This window comes from Mytilus edulis, chromosome 2 (assembly GCF_963676685.1).
Source record: "Mytilus edulis chromosome 2, xbMytEdul2.2, whole genome shotgun sequence".
Lineage (NCBI taxonomy): Eukaryota > Metazoa > Mollusca > Bivalvia > Mytilida > Mytilidae > Mytilus > Mytilus edulis.
In genome coordinates this window covers 24,060,756-24,086,089 of record NC_092345.1, presented here as the reverse complement: position 1 = coordinate 24,086,089, position 25,334 = coordinate 24,060,756, and the positions used below count along the sequence as shown (strand labels likewise).

At 32.7% G+C, this 25,334-nt stretch overlaps 1 protein-coding gene across 4 annotated transcripts; it reads right to left on the bottom strand.

Annotated features, from left to right (window-relative positions):
* Positions 1-1,929: 1,929 nt before the first annotated feature.
* Positions 1,930-24,470, bottom strand: LOC139511775 (innexin-11-like). Of its 4 annotated transcripts, none has more exons than XM_071298830.1 (4): positions 24,352-24,454; positions 7,939-8,236; positions 3,634-4,550; positions 1,930-2,950 (listed from the first exon to the last, which is right to left on the bottom strand). In XM_071298830.1, exons 3-4 carry the CDS (start codon positions 4,524-4,526, stop codon positions 2,626-2,628), a joined length of 1,218 nt encoding a protein of 405 aa, XP_071154931.1. In that variant the 5' UTR covers positions 4,527-4,550; positions 7,939-8,236; positions 24,352-24,454; the 3' UTR covers positions 1,930-2,625. The 4 variants fall into 4 exon arrangements, with proteins under 4 accessions (XP_071154931.1, XP_071154929.1, XP_071154932.1 ...); XM_071298828.1 differs by having other exon boundaries at positions 8,215-8,236; positions 24,352-24,426; XM_071298831.1 differs by lacking the exon at positions 7,939-8,236 and having other exon boundaries at positions 24,352-24,470.
* Positions 24,471-25,334: the final 864 nt, after the last annotated feature.

Here is a 25,334-nt window from a genome sequence, read left to right as displayed (position 1 = left end):
TATGATACATAGTTTTTATAAATATCCAAGTTAAAGCCAATGGAGATCATAGAAGTATGTTTATCAAATGATCATGTCACAATTAAAACAGATAGAAAGGGATTGACTCGTGAGACTGAAACGAAGCATAAAAACAGCTAGCCATTTCTTATTTTGTTACGAATGTGACTGTCCAACGTCAGAAGCTTTTATTTCAGTGCTTATCGTTTGTTGTTGTGTTTTCGTTGATTTTTTTTACTATTAATTTGTCTGTTAGTTTTAGTTGTTTTACATTTGTCATTTTGGAGCCTCTTATAGCTGACTACATTGTTGAAAGCCCTTCGTTGGACTAAAGTTGTTAAAATTTCTGTGTCATTTTGGTCTCTTGTAAAGAGTTGTCTCATTGACAATCATACTACACCTTGTTTTTTGTACATCACAAATTAAGAATAAAAAAATTCATAGACAGTCTAGAAAAGCGAGACCTTTTGTCATGTCAAAAGTACAGAGTATCTGTAGGACCATTAGTGGTCATAACTGTATAGATTTTATGTAGTGCCCATGTGTCCATTAGATTACACGTAAGTATCACATTTCTGTGTTCAGTGAGCTACTAAATCACGGGAAAAAATCCAATTCAGTATGTATTCTTATTCTGTTAAATCACATTCGAGATGCCTAATGTTCAGACATTGTTGTTTTTAAAAAGTATTTATCAAAGTCAAACGACAATCATTTATAAGTTTTTTTTTCGTGCAATACAGTTTTGGTTATGGCCGGATCCAAGATATTTGAAAGAGGGTGTAGTTTTCGATAATTGAATTTATACTGACGAGCGGAGCGATGCAAAAAACAATTATACGCTAAAAATGATATTGTGGAAAACATGAGATTTTAAAACTTATTTAGGCATCGAAAAGGGGGAGTACGCCATCTACCCCTGTATCCTCGGATGAAAGTTTAGGTATACTTAAACAAAAACCTTGCCCCATAATTTGGTATAGGTAAAGACGAAAAAGTACTTATGAAAAATATATCATTGATATGAATTTCTGCCCACATCAAATTATCTTCAATTAAATTATAGAAAAATACTATTTTGTTTTAAAAGTCGAGTACACCTTTTACATTCGGGTGTGTTGGAATCTACTTTCAACGTTTAATCTTTTTAAAACAATAAAAAGGCAACCTTCTCGCTTCGGAATTCGTTATTTTAATATTAGCATGCTAAATTTCGTCTTGGTAGTTTTTTGAAATTCATAATTTGAGAAGAACTAAAATATGGGTCAAGTGAAATGACAAGAAATAATGGGTGTGTTTGATTACAAGTTGCTAATATAATTGTTCCATTATATTATTTGTGTCAATAAAATCATTCAAAGTTTAATGACAAAATACTTAAAGAGTAAAAAAATTAGTTGGGGTTGAGTTTTACTGAAGGTATATTCCAGCAAACAATGCGTGTTCAAAGAGCAAAACATGCATGCATTGTATGCTCCCCTCCTTCATGCTTCAATGCAGTAGGACGAAATACGTTGAGTTAGGTCGGTTATGTCGAGTAAAGTCATTTTATTGGAAATCTCTATTAAGATAATTACATCATTACATCTGTCTTATACCATGCTTCTTCTTACTACAATTTTTCAAAGTGTATACATTTTTTTATGTTGTTCAGCTTAGTATAAAATGCAGATTTCAAGAAACGAAAAGCAAAAAGTTTCTGTTGTAATTGACAAACAATTGCAACCAGATTTACTGATAGAGTGTAAACGTAGATTGCAACTTAAAAAAAGATTCCAGGGCTGACGTAATGTGAAAGGCAAACATATAGTGTCTTGCAATACCTAAATAATCACATCAGCAGATAACACATCAACGCTAATTGTAATTAAGCCACGACAACAATATATAAGTATTGTCAGTTTATGTTTTTTCAACAAAAACAAACAATTGAGAAAAATAATATATTTTCTATAAAAAGAAAACAAAGTACAATGAAAAAGAATAAACGGTTATATAAAACAAGTAAGTTATAAATAATTACAATTAAAAAGTCAAAAGTTGATATAAAATAAGTAAGTCGTGTTTGCTCTCCAATATAATATTAGCCTCAACGCGTTGAATGATATAATATATATATATACAACTCGTCTAATATATATACGAGTCTAAATTGAAAACTACGTTCAAACCTATGATTGCGTTGGATAAAAACCGCAATTTTTATACGTGTGCATATAAAACAAATTTCGTTGTAGAAGGGTCTAAAAACAGCACAAACAACATTTTCCCAAAGACCAAAAAAGTGAAGAAGTATATTTAAACAAAACGCATTTGACTAACAGGTCGAACAACTGATGTTCTTTAACCCTGCTGACTGCCATTGGTTATTGGCAAATAAAATTGATCACAAGATGTAACAAAATGGATCTTAATATAAATTTAATACTAAACAGAAAAAAAATTAACTTGTGGCCACGATGTTATGCCACAAACATACGGTGTAAATATTTTTTTAGTACACCAGATCCGGATATATATGTTAAAAAATGCATGCTTATATATATATAAACATCAATATATACTTTTTATGTGAATGAGTTTTGAACCAATAAAGGTGGATACTGTTTGTTGATTATAAAATGGTTACACGCCAGTTTTTTCCATCTCAATCATTTCAGGAGAAGCAGCAGGTGTTAAGTTGGTCACGTGTTGACCACCTGAAGCACTTCCGGTCATTTGTTCTTGAAACGAAGGAGTTTGCTGTACTGATACCATATTCTGCAGTTCCTTTGATTTATGAATATTCCAGATTTGAATGACAATGTCTTTCACCAAGATATCAGATGATATATCGCCTATCATTTTTAAAACCATCACACCATCTTGCCCTATCGTAGTACCACTGAAAGAACTGACCTCAGCTGACGTGACAGAAATATTTGACATACTCAGGTACTTTTTAATGTATCTGAAATAATATTCATAAATATGTGAAAGTGAACGACCATTTAACTTCATGTGGGAGGATATTTTATTCCTTATTGAAAATCTGATCCCCAAGATGACAAAAAACAATATTCTGAATCCAGATTTAAAAAAAAATGTTGATAGCGTGGAAAATTAAAAAAAAATTGATTATGATAAATGTACAAGAGTTTCATGTTACGAAATTCTGAAACTCTCTTCCAACTGCAGTGTGAATCAGGTAAAACTCATCGCAAAAAGGTTAAGGAATGAAAGGTGTATCTAGATAATGAGATTCGTTGATATATTTATGTAGTTAGAGTCTTTAATTGTTAACGGTAGCACGCGCAGTTGTTCAAGTGTGGACGATTTTCATTTATATTCAGGACGAATAGCCCTTATGATTTGTACGTTAATGTTCTGTAATGTTTACACGTCGTATGATTGTCAATGACACAACTCTTCACAAGAGACAAAATGACCGTTTTGAGACATTTGTCTGATATACAGTAGTAAAAAAATGCATTTAATGTGGAATTGTGACATTTTTAAATTTCGTTGCCAAAATAAACCACTTAGGACACAATTAACCTTGACTAAAAGGCGACAGACAAGCGAACGAAACATTTTACCCTTTTCACGTTTCATTGGATGAAAAATAATAACAAAGCGAAAGTTATATCATACCTTTGTCTCACCATAGGTAATAATGACTTTACAAGGAACAACATCCCACTGGTACCGGCCGCTATACAAACTACTAGAAGCCAGATCCAAACAAAAAAACAGATTTGTTCGTTAAATTCGTTGACCGGTACTAGACACTGAAACTGGTACGACTGCACATTCGACACTTGAATGAATTTACGGTCACACAATACCTCTCGTGGAAATACAGGCGAATACGCTATTGTTGAATAATTTGTGTTGATTATACTTTCAAACACATAATGGCCATAAGAAGTGACATTTTGGGGTGATAAATATCCTTCTAGAATGATCAACTGTGTAGCTGCATTGACGAAAAACAACAATTTCACAAATGCTAGTAATACTGTTAAAAAACCAAAAGGTAGGACCCTAAGCAAACGTTCACTAAACTCTTGATGAAGATATGAACCTATCTCTATTGCAAAATATTTTCGGTCGTCTGCAGAATATTGCCTGTAGTCTTGTATCATTTTTGAAAGCTTCTGGCATCCAAACCCAAAACTTGACTCACAAATCCTTAAAATGATGTCGGGTAACAAAAACAAAAGTGCCTGAAAGAATAAAATTAAAGGAAGCCACTGGTACAGAGTTCGTGTGCCGTCTTCGTTTGCACTGTCCTTGTAATCCATTACTTCAAGAATATCTACTGAAGGTATAATTTGTCTGGATAACCAACATGATTCGTCAATAAAGTCGTTCCAATGTCGTGGAAATTCGGGTGGTGTTTTGCAAATAAAGTTTGGTCCTCTGTAATGACGCCAAACAGTCAGAAGTGCTAGTATCAACAGAAGTAGAAAAGTCCAAGTACTGCTAAATCTGTCAGCCCAGCTTCCGTAGTTAACCGTTGGTTTGTAAAAGTTGAAAATCATTTTACCAAAACAATTGTTAAAAACCTAAAAATGTAAACATTGTTTTATTAAACTGTACGTTACGAGTGTAATCATCAAAAGTCTAAGGCCCACATGTATAGGAAAATTATGCATCGGTCTATCTATTCAATGAGGCTTTGAAAAGAAATTGAATGATTTCTATAAATTTTCTATTTTGAACTCCTCGACCTGCTGTAAACCTATCATTGCCTATGGTTATGTGACATTATGACCTTAATAATGTCGCTCACAGGCAAAATTTTGATAAACCAAAGTAATTGGAATAGTAGATCACAAAATACTAACATTCTACGAAGTTATATCTAAATAACAACAAATTTCAATCACACTATTTATTCTTTTCATCGTTTTCCTGTTTCATGGTTTCTATATTTCTGTCTCACTAATTGAGTTTTAGTTTCGATCGACGTCCGATACATACGGTACAGCAGAACGGGGGGAAAAACTAACGTATTCATGTTTGACTTAATTGTGTATCTAATATAGATAAATAAAAAAAATCTTTTGTTTACTGTCTTGTTGCACACTTGATAATCGTGTAACTAATTATAACTGCAATATTTGCCTATTTTCAGTTCCTACGTCACTGTCGTTGATGATCGGTCAAATATTTGAAATGGTTTTTTTCAATTCGCAAATAAACAGGAAATGGTTTGAAAATAAAAATATTTTGCTTTGTTGATCTTTTGAAATTAAATTTCTAAGAAATAAATGTGTCGGGAAGACATAATAATGTTCGAATGACATTTTATGTGACCTTAACTACCGTTCAAACTTGCTTACTGCATTACGTCTGTCGCTATAAAAAAAAATCCAAACACTTCGGTGTTGACATGAATATCAATAGTGACTTATGGTCATTTTTATGAATTTCCTGTTTTCAAAACTTTGAATTTTTCGAAAAACTAAGGATTTTCTTATCCCAGGCATAGAATACCTTAGCCGTATTTGGCACAACTTTTTGGAATTTTAGATCCTCAATGCTCTTCAACTTTGTACTTGTTTGGCTTTATAAATATTTTGATTTGAGCGCCACTGATGAGTCTTATATAGACGAAACGCGCGTCTGGCGTACTAAATTATAATCCTGGTACCTTTGATAACTATCTACACCACTGGGTCGATGCCACGTACTTCTGGTGGACGTTTCGTCACCGAGGGTATTACCAGCCTAGAAGTCAACACTTAGGTGTTGACATGAATATCAATAATGTGGTTATTTTTATAAATTTCCTGTTTACAAAACTTTGAATTTTTCGAAAAACTAAGGATTTTCTTATCACAAGCATAAATTACCTTAGCCGTATTTGGCACAACTTTATGGAATTTTAGATCCTCAATGCTCTTCAACTTTGTACTTGTATAGTTTATAAACATTTTGATTTGAATGTCACTGATGAGTCTTATATAAACGAAACGCGCGACTGGCATTCTAAATTATAATCCTGGTACCTTTGATAACTATTGACTTGAAAGAAGAATTTGAATAAAACTTACCCTTCACACCAGTCTCCTCGTATTTCAATGGATACACATATGTGTACTACTTAGCAGATTATCTATTAATAGCGAGCACTTTGAATTTACTATGAAGTTTCAAGGAATCATTATTAGATTTCAACATAACTGGCACACAACCATACACAAGTTACAGTATAATACGCAACCAAAATGTTTTTTTAGATAATTTGAGAGACGTCGACATTTTATAGTTATATATAATTACTGTATTTACATATAATTATTGTTTAATAGTTTTTATCAAATGTTACATTTACAGACATCCCAATTTCCTTTCCTTCATAAGAGACTGTGCATTATTTTTTATCATGAAAACGTTATTATAAAACAAACACCATGCATGTTATTTAATTGGTGTCCTGGATTTTCGTCATGGCTCTGAAATGAAAACCTATCCAAATAAAAAAAAAACGTAAATATCACTATGGTCATCGAACGACATAATGATTGTTCAACACTAACCACAAAATGAATATCAAATATTTTCCCGTCAATTATAAGCACCATTATTGAAAATAATCTCTAAATTATCGTATTAATTCTCTTTCAATGTTAACAGAGGATCTGATATTAATCTGTAAATGGCTTATTTCAGCAGGAATAAACGAAAGAGGTTACAGCTTCATTGGTCAAATGTTTCTTAGCGTATATGTTTGATACTGAAAAACTGTTTTACGCCATTCTGTCAATTCTTTTCTTCTTTAATACAAAGACCTGTCGTCCTTTCAAATTCCAATCGGTCGACACGGTTGGTTTGGCTGCGAGATATGTGTTTGCTGGTAATTTGGTCCCTGATATTTTTTCAGAGACCAGCGCAAGAGACTTTCGCCCTGAGCGATGCTGGTGATCGTTGACTATTAGTTTATGTAAACCAAGACAAAAGATACTATTTCAGACGTTTTTGTCGAGCCTGCAACTTTTGTTGCAGAAAGCTCGACATAGGGATAGTGATCCGGCGGCGGCGGCGTTAGCTAACTTCTTAAAAGCTTTATATTTTGGAAGGTGTTAGACCTGGATGCTTCATTCTTTGTATATAGATGCCTCATGTTACGAAGTTTCCGTCAGTCACATGTCCAATGTCCTTGACCTCATTTTCATGGTTCAGTGACTACTTGAAAAAAATTCAAGAATTTTTGTAATGTTAAATTCTCTCTTATTATAAGTAATAGGATAACTATATTTGGTACGTGCGTACCTTGCAAGGTCCTCATGCCAGTCAGACAGTTTTCACTTGACCTCGACCTCATTTCATGGATCAGTGAACAAGGTTAAGTTTTGGTGGTCAAGTCCATATCTCAGATACTATAAGCAAAAGGTCTAGTATATTCGGTGTATGGAAGGACTGTAAGGTGTACATGTCCAACTGGCAGGTGTCATCTGGCCTTGACCTCATTTTCGTGGTCCAGTGGCTATAGTTAAAATTTTGTGTTTTGGTCCGTTTTTCTTATACTATATGCAATAGATCTACTATATTTGGTGTATGGAATGATTGACCAATGTTAAGTGTTCTTGGTTAATGTTGAGTTTATGTGACCGTTTTAAAAAAGCTTTATAATTTAGGACCATCAACATAATATCAATGATTAGTTAAGAAGGCGAGACATTTCAGAATGTGCACTCTTGTCTTGATTATATAGCAGATGCAAATAGATTGTTCTTATGGGATTAAAGACAATTATAAGCAACTAAAACAATTGTCACCTAAAGCTTCATGATCAGTATGCGCAAAACATAAGTGCTAATTATTAGAACATCAGAAACTTAAAAAAAAGAAGATATAAATGCTCCTGGAGTCCTCTTTCTATACACAAAGGCAGCACCGTAGCAAAACATGTATCTAAAAATTGTGCTTTTTACGGTAAAGACATACCCTAGCTGATTGTGTGCTGATTAAGATCTAACCGAATTTAAAACGACATAGAATATATAGTTTTATCTGTGTCTCGTGCTTCCAGACTTTCTTTAGACACTTGAGCTATCGATGAAAATAAAACTCAGAATAGGCCTTCACATTCTTTTGTCGAACAAATGGTGTTTCTCTTTGTATGCAACGATTCGTTTGATTGGTCTTTTTCAAATGGTTTTACTAGTATAGATATAGAGTTTGACTATCCCTCTGGTATCTTTCGTCCCTCTTTTATCTTACCACTGTTGCTTCTAATTCTTCCCTTAAAAATATAAATAATCGATCTATTTTAGTATGGCGTTCATTATCACTGAACTAGTATATATATATTGTTTAGGGGCAAGCTGAAGGACGCCTCCGGGTGCGGGAATTTTTCGCTGGATTGAAGACCCGTTGGTGACCTTCTGCTGTTGTCTGTTCTTCTATGGTCGGGTTGTTGTCTCTTTGACACATTTCCCATTTCCATTCTCAATTTTATTCCTATGTACACATTTATCCACAAAAATGAACGAAAAACAACATTGACAGACATCAATTAACAACATGTTTGTGAGTACTGTAGATCCTCCTGACTCTTTCTCCCTAACCTATACTCTTTGCTATTGATCAATATAATCTAGGTGTTTCCAATCACAAATTTATGCTCTGTGAGGAGTTTTGCAATAGTGTATCGGGGTAAACAAAAAGCTACGATCATCCTACTTATGAAATCGGAAGACTTGTAAGTTTATGATTTTGGATGTTATTATTTTCTAATTAACAATAATTGCATAAAATCAAAACCAAAATAGATCTTTTGATAACAGAATTAACAAAAGAAGTTAATTTGTAAAATATTCATATCTATAAAAAGGTATCTTATCAACGATTTGCAGTTTTATGATATTATTTTATTAAAAGTCAAATACCATAAATAATCGTAGAAATCAGACACAATTATACTTATTTTCCAAAAAAATATTTTAGTCATATTATATTTCTGATGTAATTTAATTATTCAATCATATCATCGACTTAAGTATCAATTTTTTGATTTATCAAATTAATGATGAAATCATATATAATTTTTTTTTTATATGTTCTGGAATACCAATTTTTTCCTTTGATTAAGGAAATAATAATTTTAACATGTTTTGCAATTATATCTTTATTATAAACCTCGTTATCAACAATTCGTGTGAGATTAATATAGGTTTTATGCACGAGTGACGTTTTAGTGTTTAATGAATATAGCACGACATGCATTGATGTTTTTATTTGAAAATGCCTGTACCAAGTCAGGAATATGACAGTTGTTGTCCATTCGTTTGTTGTGTTTTATCATTTGATTTTGTCATTTGATTGGGGACTTTCCGTTTTGAATTTTCCTCGGAGTTCAGTATTGTTGTGATTTAACTTTCTGTCATTCCTCGATGTTTGTTCTTTGTTTTGTGCCATAAAAATGCAGATTCTAAAGACATGATTTTTTGTTTTTCCCATGACCTTTTTTATATATATTATCTCAAATATATATATATATATATATAATTTAAAAGTAAAAAACACAAAAAATCACATCATAAATCGAACATTGTTTCTGTTAGCGCTTTCACCGCATCTCCAGCGGTTCATCAGACAGAATTGTTATCGTTAATAGTAACGACTTGTGACGTTACGTTATAGTAACGACTTGTGACGTTACGTTATAGTAACGTCATGCGGTAGTTGTATATATCTTACGGAATTTTATTAACGGACCGAATTTCACTTCCTATTTAGTGTGGGCTTATAAAGTTCAATAAAATATTGTTCCTTGGCTTCACGCGGAATTTTATATATAATAGCATACAGTCTGAAAGTTTTGGTAATTGATGCTAATATCCTTTTTTTGTATAATAGTTATAAGGAATAGAGAGACCGATTTTTTTTTAACGAGAGCGGTCATTTATAAAAACATGTATACAAAAAAAAACCATTCCCACCTTGAACATATTATGAATAAAGCATAATTATGTATGAAAAAACAAATGCACTATCGAATAAAACATAGTCATGTTTATAAATAGAACTATGCACAATTTTGTTGAAGTTTTGACGTCATTTATTGTTGTTATCGATATCGTATCATTATATTTTAAAGCACTGCTTTTATTGTGCATTTTTCAAAATATATTATTTTTACATCTGATATGACCTTTTGCCGCAGAAATTTCTTGAGCTTTTGACTGATAAACGACCGTATTTCGTATAAATACGCGGATATTATCGAATGCAAAATAGCATTTATTATATTGTTTGTTATGATTAGATATCTTCAATAAATACTCATGCAAACATCTTTTAAGAACATAGATATTAAATTGTTTTGTCGTGAGTAATATATATGTAGGAGTCCAAAGTGCTATGGTACTCTAAAGTGCGATGGTCTACGCTAAAGTACGATGGTGTATTACGCTAAAGTGCGATGGTTGTTTGTTTGATAAAGTACGATGGAATATCACGCGAAAGTGCGATGGCCTAAAAGGGTAATATTATAAGGCTTAAAATGTTAAAGAACACGGATGTTAATAAAAAGTCTCGTTTTGCAAAAGCTAGTATGATAATGTTTTATAACATATGTGAAAGGCTTTATAATTACCGATAAGCTTAAGTGATTGTTTCAAAATATAATAGACTGACCACGTAAAAATTGTAAAAATGGTAATTTTGGTGTGACAAAAATCTATATATCCTGTGTATAATTTTTTAAATTCGGGCGTATCAAATATTTTGATAATAAGTGTAGCTTGCAGTTCACATGTAGTCTATCCCTCATGTGAACTTCTCCCTTTAAAGTCGTCATCGTAAGTTACAAATACAAAATTCGTTCATTGTGTATGTGTAACATTTAATAGTTTAAATCTTTATTTAAAAGAGAGAGAAATGCAATGTTCTCCGAGCTTTCTCCATTTCGCAGCGAGTTTTTATTTTCCTACAATGTACAAAATAATGTTTTAGCGGACAATTTATGATTTACGCATAAAAACATGTACCTTATATTTTACCGACTTTAATTTTCAATAAAATCGGCAATATTCTAACGGGGACCGCAAAGTAAACTGCAACATAAAAAATGATTTCAATATCCGTTAGCTTCTAATAGAAACAAGATAAAGGATACTTATGCGTATACTTTTATATCTATATAGTAAATAAAGGCAACAGTAGTATACCGCTGTTTAAAACTCATAAATCCATGGGCAAAAAACAAAATCGGGGTAACAAACTTAAACCGAGGGAAACGCATTAAATATAAGAGGAGAACAACGACACAACACTAAAATGTAACACACACAGAAACTGACCAAGCAGCAGACAAAATCCCACGAGAATAACAAATATAACATCAAAACCAAATACATGAATTTGGGATATAGTAAAATGGTCGACTTCAGGACACAAGTCCTTCTTCCAGCATCACCCGGGGAAAAAAACACATTTGCCTCAGCCGACAAAGCACGGTTAGGTTTTATATTAAGTAAGTCATGGACATTTGGTCTAAAGTTGTTAATCAAATAGTCTATATTTATTCGCATGTTCATTTTTTCTTGTATTTATAAACGACTGTTCACGTCATAATCAACAGAACGTTTACTACGTCTATACTTTCGCGGACCATCGCACTTTAGCGTGTGTAGGCATCGTTCTTTAGTGAAGACCATCGCACTTTAGCGTGACCATCGTACTTTAGCGTCTCCATCGCACTTTAGAGTCCTACGTCTAGCAGGACGGCTGCAGTGCAGGCGATTTGGTGTCACGATATCACAGTAGCATGGGTTCGAATCCAGGCGAGGGAAGAACCAAAAATTTGCGAAAGCAAATTTACAGATCTAACATTGTTGGGTTGATGTTTAGACGAGTTGTATATACATTAAGTACACAGCCATGTATCACCATCATTGATGGCGATCCGATGGATACATCTGTTGTAGAGTTGTCACTGACTCAGACGTACTTATAAATATAATTATTTTCTGTGACTGTATATTACATTAATTTGTAGGATCCTTTACTATAGATAATTCAGCTGATCTGTAACAATAACATCTTCATGTCTTATATATCATGTACTGTAGTACGTCGCTAGATTAAAACTGACGAGGAAAGGTAACACACGGCCAGTGAAAGCTCTTTTTTTGAGAGCCCAGGTGGTCGTGTGGTCTAGCGGGACGGCTGCAGTGCAGGCGATTTGGTGTCACGATATCACAGTAGCATGGGTTCGAATCCCGGCGAGGGAAGAACCAAAAATTAGCGAAAGCAAATTTACAGATCTAACATTGTTGGGTTGATGTTTAGACGAGTTGTATATACATTATGTACACAGCCATGTATCACCATCATTGATGGCGATCCGATGGATACATCTGTTGTAGAGTTGTCACTGACTCAGACGTACTTATAAATATAATTATTTTCTGTGACTGTATATTACATTAATTTGTAGGATCCTTTACTCTAGATAATTCAGCTGATCTGTAACAATAACATCTTCATGTCTTATATATCATGTACTGTAGTACGTCGCTAGATTAAAACTGACGAGGAAAGGTAACACACGGCCAGTGAAAGCTCTTTTTTTGAGAGCCCAGGTGGTCGTGTGGTCTAGCGGGACGGCTGCAGTGCAGGCGATTTGGTGTCACGATATCACAGTAGCATGGGTTCGAATCCCGGCGAGGGAAGAACCAAAAATTAGCGAAAGCAAATTTACAGATCTAACATTGTTGGGTTGATGTTTAGACGAGTTGTATATACATTATGTACACAGTCATGTATCACCATCATTGATGGTGATCCGATGGATACATCTGTTGTAGAGTTGTCACTGACTCAGACGTACTTATGTATATATATATATATAACTCGTCTAAACATCAACCCAACAATGTTAGATCTGTAAATTTGCTTTTGCAAATTTGTGGTTCTTCCCTCGACCACACGACCACCAGGGCTCTCAAAAAAGTGCTTTCGCTGGCCGTGTGTTACCTTTCCTCGTCAGTTTTTATCTAGCGGCGTACTACAGTACATGATATATAAGGCATGAGATGTTATTGTTACAGATCAGCTAAATTATCTATAGTAAAGGATCCTACAAATTAATGTAATATACAGTCACAGAAAAAAATTATATTTATATATATACCAGTAACAAATCATGAATACCGAAAACTTGTGTTAAAGAACGCCAAAGAATATCCCATGATATCTGCGAATATATGACTGTTATACAGAGAGGTTTGGTCATCCATTAAACCAGGTTCAACCCACCTTTTTTCTTAAAATGTCCTGTTAAAAGTCAGAAACATGGCAGTTGTTATCAAATAGTTCGTTTCTATGTATGTTGGCATAGAAACTTGCGGTCATCCGATTGTCAGTTCTTCCGATTATATAATTTATAAGATCATGCTACAAAACTACACATTAAAGTGCATGACCATGCATGTAAGGAAGGGATATCAACAACGATTTAAACATAATTTTCTAAATTGCCAATTTAACTTTATAGAATGAATACATGAATAGCACAGGAAATACAGTAATAAAATGGCAAGGTAAAAAACTAAAGTGCTAGGGATTTATTTGGTCTCCAGTAAAGTGACTTGGGACTATCTCGGTTTTGTACCGTGAAAATTACCTAAGGAATGGTGTACTAATTTCATTAAATGTTTAGGTATACTAAGAGTACTGATAGCTTTATTTCTACATTTCCCGTCTTTATAGACGTACCAATTACCCACTTTTATTTTCAGTTTACCTTTTAGTAAATAAAGGCAACAGTAGTATACCGCTGTTCAAAACTCATAAATCCATGGACAAAAAACAAAATCGGGATAACAAACTAAAACCGAGGGAAACGCATTAAATATAAGAGGAGAACAACGACATAACACTAAAATGTAACACATATAGACAAAATCCCACGAGAATAACAAATATAACATATATATATAACATCAAAACCAAATACATGAATTTGGGATAGACAAGTACCGTGACACGTCTTATCGCAATGTGAATTTACACTCAAAAATAAGAGAAAACAAACGACACAACGTTATAATGTAATACACACAGAAACGAACTATAATATAACAATGACCATATTCCTGACTTGGTACAGGGCATTTTTAAAGGAAAAAATGGTGGGTTGAACCTGGTTTTGTGGCATGCCAAACCTCGCACTTTTATGGCCATATGAAATATAACATCAAAATGACAACACAGGACTACAATATAAATAAATTGGAGAACACAATTGACAAAGAATCACACGAACAACAGCCAACAAAAGGCAACAAGTTTAAAATTTTAATACGCCAGAAGTGTATTTTGTCCACACAAGACCTATGTGTGACGCACAGATACAAAAGTTTGAAAGCCGAAACGAGTACAAAGTTAAACAGCATCGAGGACCAAAAGATCAAAAAGGTTGTGCCAAAAACGGCAAGGGTTTTCCGTTAAGTTACCAGAAAATCCCTATAATTTAGAGTAATTTATACTTTTGCAAACAGTAAATTTAATAAAATGAATATTCAAAAGATGTACATGATAAAGCTGAAGTATTAACTAATTACAGGAAACAACTGAAATACATTTACATAACCAGACATTTGAAACACAAAAGTAGACACATCCGAATACGTTTAAACCTCTACGCCAAGTGACGTCCTATTTGAAACTGAAAAATGACGAAAAACAGTTAAATTTTTAAAACCGGAACTGATATAACTGCTCAAATTACTTTCGGATGTTTGCGTCAAACGGTTTCCTCTAAGGATTGGTACGTATGCATCGTAGGCGTTCCGCGGGTACGAACAAAAGAAATTGAGTGAAACGTGATGTAAGATGTAGTTTCGAAACGTTATAATTGGGAACAACACAATTATCCTAGCATTTATAGGTTCAAGAACTAGCGATACCATAATTACCTGTAAAACATTATGCAAATTTTAAACAGTCAACAGTGCACTTTCAGATATTGACTATGGGAACATGTTATGCAGGCCATGGAACCCGACAATGAAGGATAACTAATCAACTATAAATTTGTGTTTTATGTATTATGCTGTCGAAATCAAATTCATCATAATTAAGACGACAAAAGGTTATACAAAATTTGTAATAGTTATTAATAAATGTATATCTATATATACACAAAAAGTGTAATATATAGGAGAAAGGGAAGATGACACCCAGCAGGTAATCAAAACCAATATCTCAAGTAAACACAGACAAAACCGAGGCAAATAAATAAAAATAAACAAACAAACAACATTATACAACTAATTTCTTTATGACTATTATTGTGTTCAAAAGCATTTTATAGAGATATATATTCTCTTTCACAATATTCCACCCCGCACAATATCGTAATATATTTGTTAAAATGCAATCTGCTACGAGTATGCATCAAAAAAATGTAAGGATCTGTTTTCGTACTTTACCGAAACATAGCTCATTCATGTACTATACTATTTTAAATTTATTATAATCTACGCATTGAAATCGAGGAAAAAGTAAATTATTTCCTTTTCCAAATTTTCATATTTTGAAAGGATCATATTTAAAAAAAAACATATAAAAAAGAAGATGTGGTATGATTGCCAATGAGACAACTGTCCATAAGAGACCAAAATGACACAGACATTAACAACTATAGGTCATCGTACGGCCTTCAACAATTAGCAAAGCCCATAACGCATAGTCAGATATAAAAGGCCCCGATATGATAATGTAAACCAATTCAAACGAGAAAACTAACGGCCTTATTTATATAAAAAATGAACGAAAAACAAATATGTAACACATAACAAACGACAACCACTGAATTAGAGGATCCTGATTTGGGACAGGCACATACATAAATAATGTGGCGGAGTTAAACATGTTAGCGGGATCCCAACCCTCCCCTAAACTGGGACAGGGGTATAACAGTACAACATAAGAACGAACTATAAAAATCAGTTGGAAAAGGCTTAACTCTTCAGATGGACAAAAATACAATTGGACGTGGCCGGGTACTTGTACATCCCGACAACAAAAAGACACTAGGAACAGATCTGAGTGTACTCGCAGTTATCTGAAAGCTAGTTCGAAGCCACTAACAACTAATAAAAAAATCATGCTTCTAAGACTAAAATCTCAATCCGTACACATCAAACATCCAATAGATTTAGTGTAAAGACGTCATAAACAGTCAGAGAAAAACATGACCTTGTGCAATGCCAAGTTACAGTTATCGACAAATTGTAGATCCATGAATGTTTATATGTATATAACATACTAGTAATATTTAGTTAGCTTTTAATTTACTGATAACACAATCAATATTTATACCAATAAAAACAATATTCAATGATCTTATTACAGTGTTGAATTGGTAACCTTTTAGAATAAGTTATTTAAAGGAGCGATAAGTTTACAAGGATCATTTCTAAATTTCCGGGCACGATTAACAACATTCCTTTCAATTGTAAATTCAGATAAAATATTTTGAGATCGTCTAAATTGCAGTTACAATGGCAGCTGAATTTGAACAAATTGATTTATATTTCAAGTGAGCAATTTTAAATCATTATCATACAGGGATAATGAATCTGCACACATCATGTTTTGCAATTTATAATTCAAAGGTATAGTCTATGCTGGACTAACAGTTTTTTTATATATATTGACACGTGATAGAAAAAGACCTGATCATCTGACAGATTGAAATGAACTCTGTGTTGTGCCATGAAAGCATCACAGCAGATCACAGGTTGCTCAAACAAAACATGTGTATGTTCATATTCATTTTGTAAATAAACAAGTAGTTTCAATGCCATTGCATTGATTAGTTAGTAATCTTAACTTGTAAGTTGTGTTTTGTAGTATAGAAAACGTGAAGGCTGATTAATATATAGTAAGGTATTGGTATGTTGTACAACATTAATTTTAAGAAATCTATTGGAAGTTCGCTATTACGAAAATAAGCGTTAATGCTTCAATCAAGGAGATACAGTATAATCGTGCACAACATATGTCAAACATAAATAATTCTATTTGAATAACATCTTTAGCTGTAATTCTTTTCTCATCATGTTAAGTATGATCTGAGGATAATTTATTAAATAAATGTGATGCAGAACTGTAACGAAGAAAGTACCGTTGAACAAAGCACAATATACCGATTCTGATAAATGAAAGGAGATGCATTGTGTAGTATATTTTATTAAGACAGTATTCTAAAAATAGCATACCCAACAAGACAGTTGAATGCCAACATATAATACTTATCACATGGACGTGTATACACGATATGCTATAACAGTTCTAAAAAGAAACATGACATAGAATTTAATTATTCTTAAAATCAAAGTTCCACTATCAAAAAGAAAAGCTTCATATGGAATATTCAGAAATTAAACAATCAAACATGAAGAAAGGTAACCAATAACAAAGTTCCTTACATGAACCAGGAAATGTACAGGAAGCAGTGTTCAATTAGCTTTTGGCGATCAAAACCCCTCTCCCATTTAATTTCGAACGATTTACTGATAGGTGGAAAACCAATGGAAATATTAATCACTGGTCGGTAAATGTCTGCCTTAATACTGGTTTTCTTTTATTGTTCTAGTGTCAGTCAGACAAATTGGTTTTCCTCGTTTATGATTTGATAGACATTTATTCATCCAAACACCATTTTTAACTTAGTCTTCATTATGGTCGTACGATGCCCTGCAGTTGTGCACTTCTATTACTTTGTGGATACTCGTCATATTGGCAATCATACCACTTCTTCTTGGTAATACAGAATTAAAAAATATTTCATAAGGGTTAATGTGGGTGATTACGATTGAGTGAATACCCATTGTTGTTGACTGTTACCATGACAATCGTGTTGGTATATGTGTTTATGACACTCTGTATTCGAATCATTTTAAATACTATGATATCTGAATTATAGAAGGGAATCGTTTTCTGTTTTGTTTTTGTTTTATTTTAATATTTGGAAAAAGTGTTGACCATGAAAAATTGAGCCGATTATTATAGTTTATAAAGATTTTCATATACTTTTTATGTTTACATGTATATACATGTATGAATAACGTAAGTCTTACTCAAAATCAATGTAAAATTTTATATGCATCTTGTTTCTTTAAAACGAACTCGTTTGCACCATATTGTATATGTTACCTCTTTATCTTATTACAAAAGATCCTGGAAAACATATGAACTGATGAACTATTTCCATATGCCTTCCCTCGATTAATTCATTTAACCATTCTCATGATATGGAAATGCTACAAGACATTCAGTGCAAGCCGGTACAATTGAATCGACATGAAGAAAACATGTTTCTTGTTAGACAGAAATTAAATGTGGCGTATGAAAATAGTTTAGACGGATACACACAATTAGAATGAAATTCAAAACAGTGTGGCTATGGCCATTGATTGACACATTAAATTCATCCATTGACTGGGACAATTTAGGTGAACGTTTGTATGTAACGACCACTGCTCACTATGTACTTTTTAAAGACACTTAAACTATGGGGCCACCAAAGGTTCTCAACACCTTAATAAAGTTATTCGAAAAATTAATCAGAAATAACACGATGTTTTGATTTATATCAATTATATAAATCAAAACATAAAGGTTATTCCTGAGTATTTTTTCGAATTATTTTATAATTAAAGGCGTTAAGAAACCTTTGGTTACCCCACAGTTTAAATGTCTATCGTAGGTACGTCATGAACAGTGGTCGTTACAGACAAACATTCACGTAGATTGTCCCAGTCAATGGAGGAATTTAATGTGTCAATCAATGGCCACAGCCACACTGTTTTGAATTTCATTCTATATTCTTTTTAATTTGACAGTGATCAGTTGGGTTGATGAACAGAAGACGTAGAAATCAATTACCGTTAAAATAAATGTTTGATCTGAAATCTTTTACAGGATAAGTTTTTTTTATCAACCATTTACGTTTAGTTTATACTCTTTGGAATTTGGGGTCATCAATGCTCTTCAACTGTGTTCTTGTTTGTCTTTGAAAATATTTTGATCTGAGCGTCACTGACGAGTCTTATGTAGACGAAACGCGCGTCTTGCGTATTAAATTTTAAGCCTGGTACCTTTGATAACTATTTAAACCACTGGGTCGATGCCACTGCTGGTGGACGTTTAATCCCAGAGGGTATCACCAGCCCAGAAGTTAGCACTTCGGTATTGACATGAATATCAATTATATGGTCATTTTTATAAATTTCCTTTTTACTTAAGTAAGAATTATTCGAAATACTAAGGATGTTCTTATCACAGGCATAGATAACCTAAGCCGTATTTGACACAACGTTTGGTAATTTTTGGTCATCAATGCTCTTTGTACTTGTTTGGCTTTCTAACTATTTGGATCTGAGCGTCACTGACGAGTCTAAGTATACAAAACACGCGTCTGGCGTATTAAATTATAACCCTGTTACCTTTGATAACTAATTATATTACCGAATCTTTGATCATTGAATTGTTCGAAACTCTGGGATGTTTATGAGCTTCAGTTCTGACTGAATAAAAAAAACTCAACTAGGTTATTGTGTTCATAATGCACTCATAAGGTAATTTCACCTCTGCGAACCATGAACTAACACCAGAGACAAGAATAAGACAATTAAAGGGTGCAACGTATAAAAAGCGAATAAGAAACAAATAAGTAAGGATAAGTAAACAGGGAATCAGTTGAGCAATGAAACGGGAACATACGCACTAACGGGGTTAATTGAACTCACCAAAACTTAAATAAACACCAAAGACATGAACAGAAATTTAAAAAAAATCTTAAAAAAGTGACAACGAATAAAAAGTGAATAAGTAACAAGGAAGTGGCCAAGCACAGAAACGGTTGCACACGCGCTAACACGGTAATATCACCCATACGAACCAATAACTAACAATAGAGACAAATAATTAAAATTGAGCAATACATTAAAAGCAAATTAGGAACGCATAAGTAGAAAGTACCTGTTGAGCGTGGAATAGTTACACATGCCCGAACAGGATAATTTTAACTTTACGAACCAATAACTAACACTAGAAACAAACATTGAAATTGAGCAACATATGCAAAGCGAATTAGGAACGAATAAGTAGAAGAGTATCTGTTGAGCGTAGAAACATACGCGCTAACTGGGTGATTAAAAAACTCGAACCAGTATCGTTCAGCAGAGTCAAGAAAAGAAAAGAAGTAATCAAAGGGGTAACATATTAAAATCAAAAAGGAACAGAACGTTGCAAAAAAGGAATAAGTTACGAAACGGTAACGAATAAGATATAGGTATCGAAACGGTAACGAATAAGGAATAAGCAATGAACTGAAAACGAAAAAGACGTGAACCATAAGTAACGAAAAAGTAATGAATAAGGAATAAGTTATAAATATACAACGAATAAGAAATAAGGAATAAGTAAAAAAAAAGTCCCTAATAAGGAATAAGGATTAAGCAATGAACTAAAAACGAAAAAGACGTGAACAATAAGTAACGAAAAAGTAATGAATAAGGAATAAGTTATAAATATACAACGCGCTTCATACAAAATGTACTTCGGTCAACGCTTTTACACCCCAATAAATTTACAAAAAGAAGCATTCAATTCTTAAATATCAGCCAAGATAAAAACAACAATAAGGAGTTGCATGAATTTCAAACCAAACAAAAAAGATATGTCGACAGATTAATTATATTCTGCTACGAAAACATCAAACATCAAGCAAATCAGTTAAATAGTTCACAAAAGGAATAGGTCAATCGCGATTCAATAGGTAAATATTCAGTTCAGACGAGTCATTATTCAATGTCTTAAGGTACACGTATCACATTGTTCAGTGACAGATATCGTATCGGTCAAACAACTCGTGTAAATAACCTCAAACCTTATGAAATGACGATTTCAATCATTCCTTTTTGAATTAAGAGTACAACATAACTTGAATGATTACACTCGGTTTTGTCATTTCTATATATATGAAGACTTAAGTCGAAGGATGCTAGATTGTAATTACAAAGAACTCAGTATTTTGAGGTTTTTTTCATCAACAGTGAGCTCTCTTAAAGACGTATCAATGTTCCTTTTCTTTCTTTTGCAGTACCGATATTGTAATACAATTCTTTGTGCGTTCATTTTGTTATTATTGATAAGGTGAGAAGAAAATAAATTTTCTAATTCCTGTAAAATATATATCGATCGTCGGCAATCATACCTGACAGTTACAGGATTTTATGACCATTCTACCTTCTTTACATGTCTATGGTAGCTATACTACAATTTTAACAAATTAATTTATATTTCAAGGTTACTAATTATCAAGGTACTATTATCATAGAGGGAGATTGAATATGAACACAGCATGTTGTGTAATTAAAGCATAATACAAGTCAGCGCATGTCCAAGGTATAGTCTATGGTAAATTAATAGTTTATATATGTTGTTATGGGATAGGAGTTGACCTGATCATCTGATCGAGTGAAACGCAGTAGATCACTTCCTGCTCATACAAAACATGTATATGTACATATTTATTTTGTAAATATACAAGCAGTTTCAAGGCCATAACATTGATCATTCAATAACCTTGCGTTGTAAATTGCGCTTTCTTTATGATTAGAAAACGTAAAAGTTTTTCTTCTTCTAATTTACAATAAGGTATGGCTATACTGTAGAAACTGGGAATTTATCATTACGAAAATTAGCTTTTATAAATGCATCAAACAACGAGAGAGAGTATTTTGCATGATATTTCATGCATAAACAATATTATTTGTATAAATAAAGGCAGTACTATAACGCTGTTCGAAATGCATAATCGATTGAGAAAAAAACAAATCCGGGTTACATACTAAAACCGAGGAAAACGCATTAAATATAAGAGGAGAACTACGACACAACAGAAACACAACATTAAAATATAACACACATAGAAACGAAATATAATATAACTTTTAAGAATAAACTGGTGGATTGAACCTGGTTTTGTAGCATGCCAAACCTCCCGCTTTTATGACAATGTTAAATATAACACTAAAATGACAACAAAACATGACAGGACTACAATACAAATAAATGGAAGAACATATAAGACAGAGAAACACACGAATAATAGCTATCAAAAAGTACCATGTTTAAAATTTAATACGCCAGACGCGCGTTTCGTCCACACAAGAGTAACCAGTGACGCTCAGATGAAAAAGTTACAAAGCCAAAACAAGTACAAAGTTGAAGAGCACTGAAGACCAAAAGTTCCAAAAAGTTGTGCCCAATGCGACAAGGGTTTTCTGCCTGGGATAAGAACATCTTTATCATTTAGAATAATTCATACTTTTAAACAGTTTTTATAAAATGACTATATAATAGATATACACGATAAAACCGAAGTGGTGAATAACTACAGAATAAAAACGAATACATTACATAAAACAACCTATACCAGCACATAAAAATAAACAGTCGAGTTAGCCAAAGTCATCAACACACAAAGTGACGTAACATTTGAATTTCTAAAAGATTTTCATCTATAACATCTAATGCCTTTCAAAATCATTGAAATTAGCATGATAAGTGTGTACTTTCTTACAAAACTGTGATGCAGATAAGATTCATATTGAAGCTACATCTGTACAAACAGTTGAAGTAGCATTAAAATATTATATAATTTAAAAAACAAAATAGCGAGATGCATACATACATACAATTTATATCTGCATCTCCTTTTATTCATATGTCACTTAGACATTAACTTAACAAACGGAAACCAAAAAAAGACTTCATACGATCGACATATGATCTTTAACATTTGGAGGTTTGTCTTTCAATATGACAAGCTCTATATCTAGGCAAGTCTTAAAAAAAACCCACACTTAATTTAACAGCCTATGAAATATCTGCCATTGACAGCAAATTCTTTAAATGAGAAAACATTTAGATATGACAAAACAGAACCAATGATAAGACTCCCCACTTAGGCTAGAGAAATGAACAAAGAGCGGCGTTAAATATGAATATTGTGCTTCAGTTACTTGTTTTATGTAACCGTCAATAACATAACTAGACTTAGAGTTTTCGAGAAAAAAATCTAATGATCAATAAGCAATTGATTAATATTTTGCTTTCTATCTATCATTTCTAGGTTCGCATTAGATGCAAGTATAAATTTTCTACGATAGAGTGAATACAACTTGTGGTTATGGTGTAACACCACTAATTCAGGCCCGGCCAGAAAGCACATACCAGAAAGTAGTACATATTTAACACAAAATAGTTCCTACGCATGGACATAACTTTCAAAATATTTAGAATATTATATTAATTTTGGTATTAAATGAAAGCTGCATGACTGGTGATCATTGCAGAACAATTTTTGACTGATAAATTTGAATAATAAAAAAATGGCATGAAATTTAAAAAGGAGGATACATTTTGCCTTTTTGTCAGATCGGAAGTACCTGTTTTGGTACATCCGAAGTTCTGGGAACCAGTTCTTTCTTATATGCCATGTAAGGTATGTTGATTTTTTCAGTACAGGACACCAGAAGGTGTTGCTTTGATATGCAATGATTGTCACTTTATTTGAACTTAAGATAAAAGAGCTGTGACCACTCGAAATTGAGGAATTTAACATAGAAAGCAATGGGGCCATTAATTAGTGGTGTACTTCCTTATGTTTTCCTGTGGTCATCTTGTTGGAATGTGTGTGTTTTTTTTATTCCTGAAAAAAGTTTACTAACAAAATTTCTACCGATTATAGTCTATGAAAATTTTTATTTTTTTCCCCATTTATATTTATGGTATTGAAACGTATATCTTACTCGAATTCAATGCCAACATAATGAGGCGTCCTTTTATTTTATAACGGACTCGTTCGCACCATATTTGATTTTTTTTACCCTTAATTTTTTCACTAAATATCCTGCAAAACATCATACATTTAGAAAATATTTCCATATGCCTACGCTTGATTAATAAATCTCATTATACGAAGACACTACAAGACCTTCCGTATAAGCAGGCAAGATTAAATCGACTTCAAGAAAACATTTTTCCTGATAGAAAGGTATTCACTGCGGCGTATGCAAATGACTAAGAAAGAAACACGCAATTATAGGTTTATAATTTGAGAGTCATCATTTAATTTGATTTAGAAATCAATTACCTAAATTTTTCCGGTCTGTTTAGTTTATTTTTTCAAATCAATACTTTAAAGGATGCACACCACTAATTATTGGTCGCGTTTTTTTCTATGTTGCATTCTTCAAATAGAATCATTCCTAACACTTTTATCTTAAGTTTAAATAAAATGACAAGCTATTAAATGTCAAATAACTATACCTGTTTATTACTGTTAATCTTTTGTTACTCCTGCAACAATGTGACGTGAAATCATTCATGTGACGCGCAGTTTGTGGTTTCCTGTGCTGTCGTTAATGGTAGATATCCGTTAATATTCTTCGATTTACTTGTTGTAATGTACTATTATACTATTCAACTTTGCATTTTTCTGTACTGAATAATCTTGCGTTTTGTGTACAGCATTCCTGTCATATAGTGTTGTAACTTAAGCTATATTTCTAAGCATTGCCATATGACCAACATAACATGTTCAACCCACCATTGTTTCTCAAAATGTCCTGTACCAAAAGATTGAATTAAGCAGTTGTTATCAAACAGTCCGTTTCTATGTATGTTTGCGTTTGGTTTCGTTGGAGTTTTTCTGTGTTCTTATAGTTGATGTATGTGTTTCCCTCGGTTTTAGTTTGTAACCCGGATTCGTTTTTTCTAACGATTTATGAATATTGAGCAGCGGTATACTACTGTTGTCCTTATTTACCTCGTTTACTTGTACTTTAAGGTTTATTTATTTATTAAGTACAATTAACAATTACTTTTGCTCCGATTTTAATGATTAAATTCTGAGTTTAAGGTGTCAGCTTATGTTCAATTTTGAAGAAAAAAAAATCTAATAAGGAAAACTAATACGTATGGTACAAATGAGTTATTATAAAATAAAGATATACCCATTTTTACCAACTGATTTTCCTTACAAACAAAAATATTAAGACATAGAATATATGAAAGCTACAAAAGTGTATGTATTATGCATTTCTGTTATATACAAGGCCACATGCATAAATAAAACAAAAGTGTTGAAGATAAAATTGAATTTTATAAAGTACAATATTTGTAAAACTAGAGGATGTCTTATGTACTAAAATGGACAATCGTTCACTGATCACCATTTTTTTTGGAAAGCGAGAATATTTGCCTGTGATAAAAATAAAATAACAAATATATAATACAGAGCGAAAACTGCG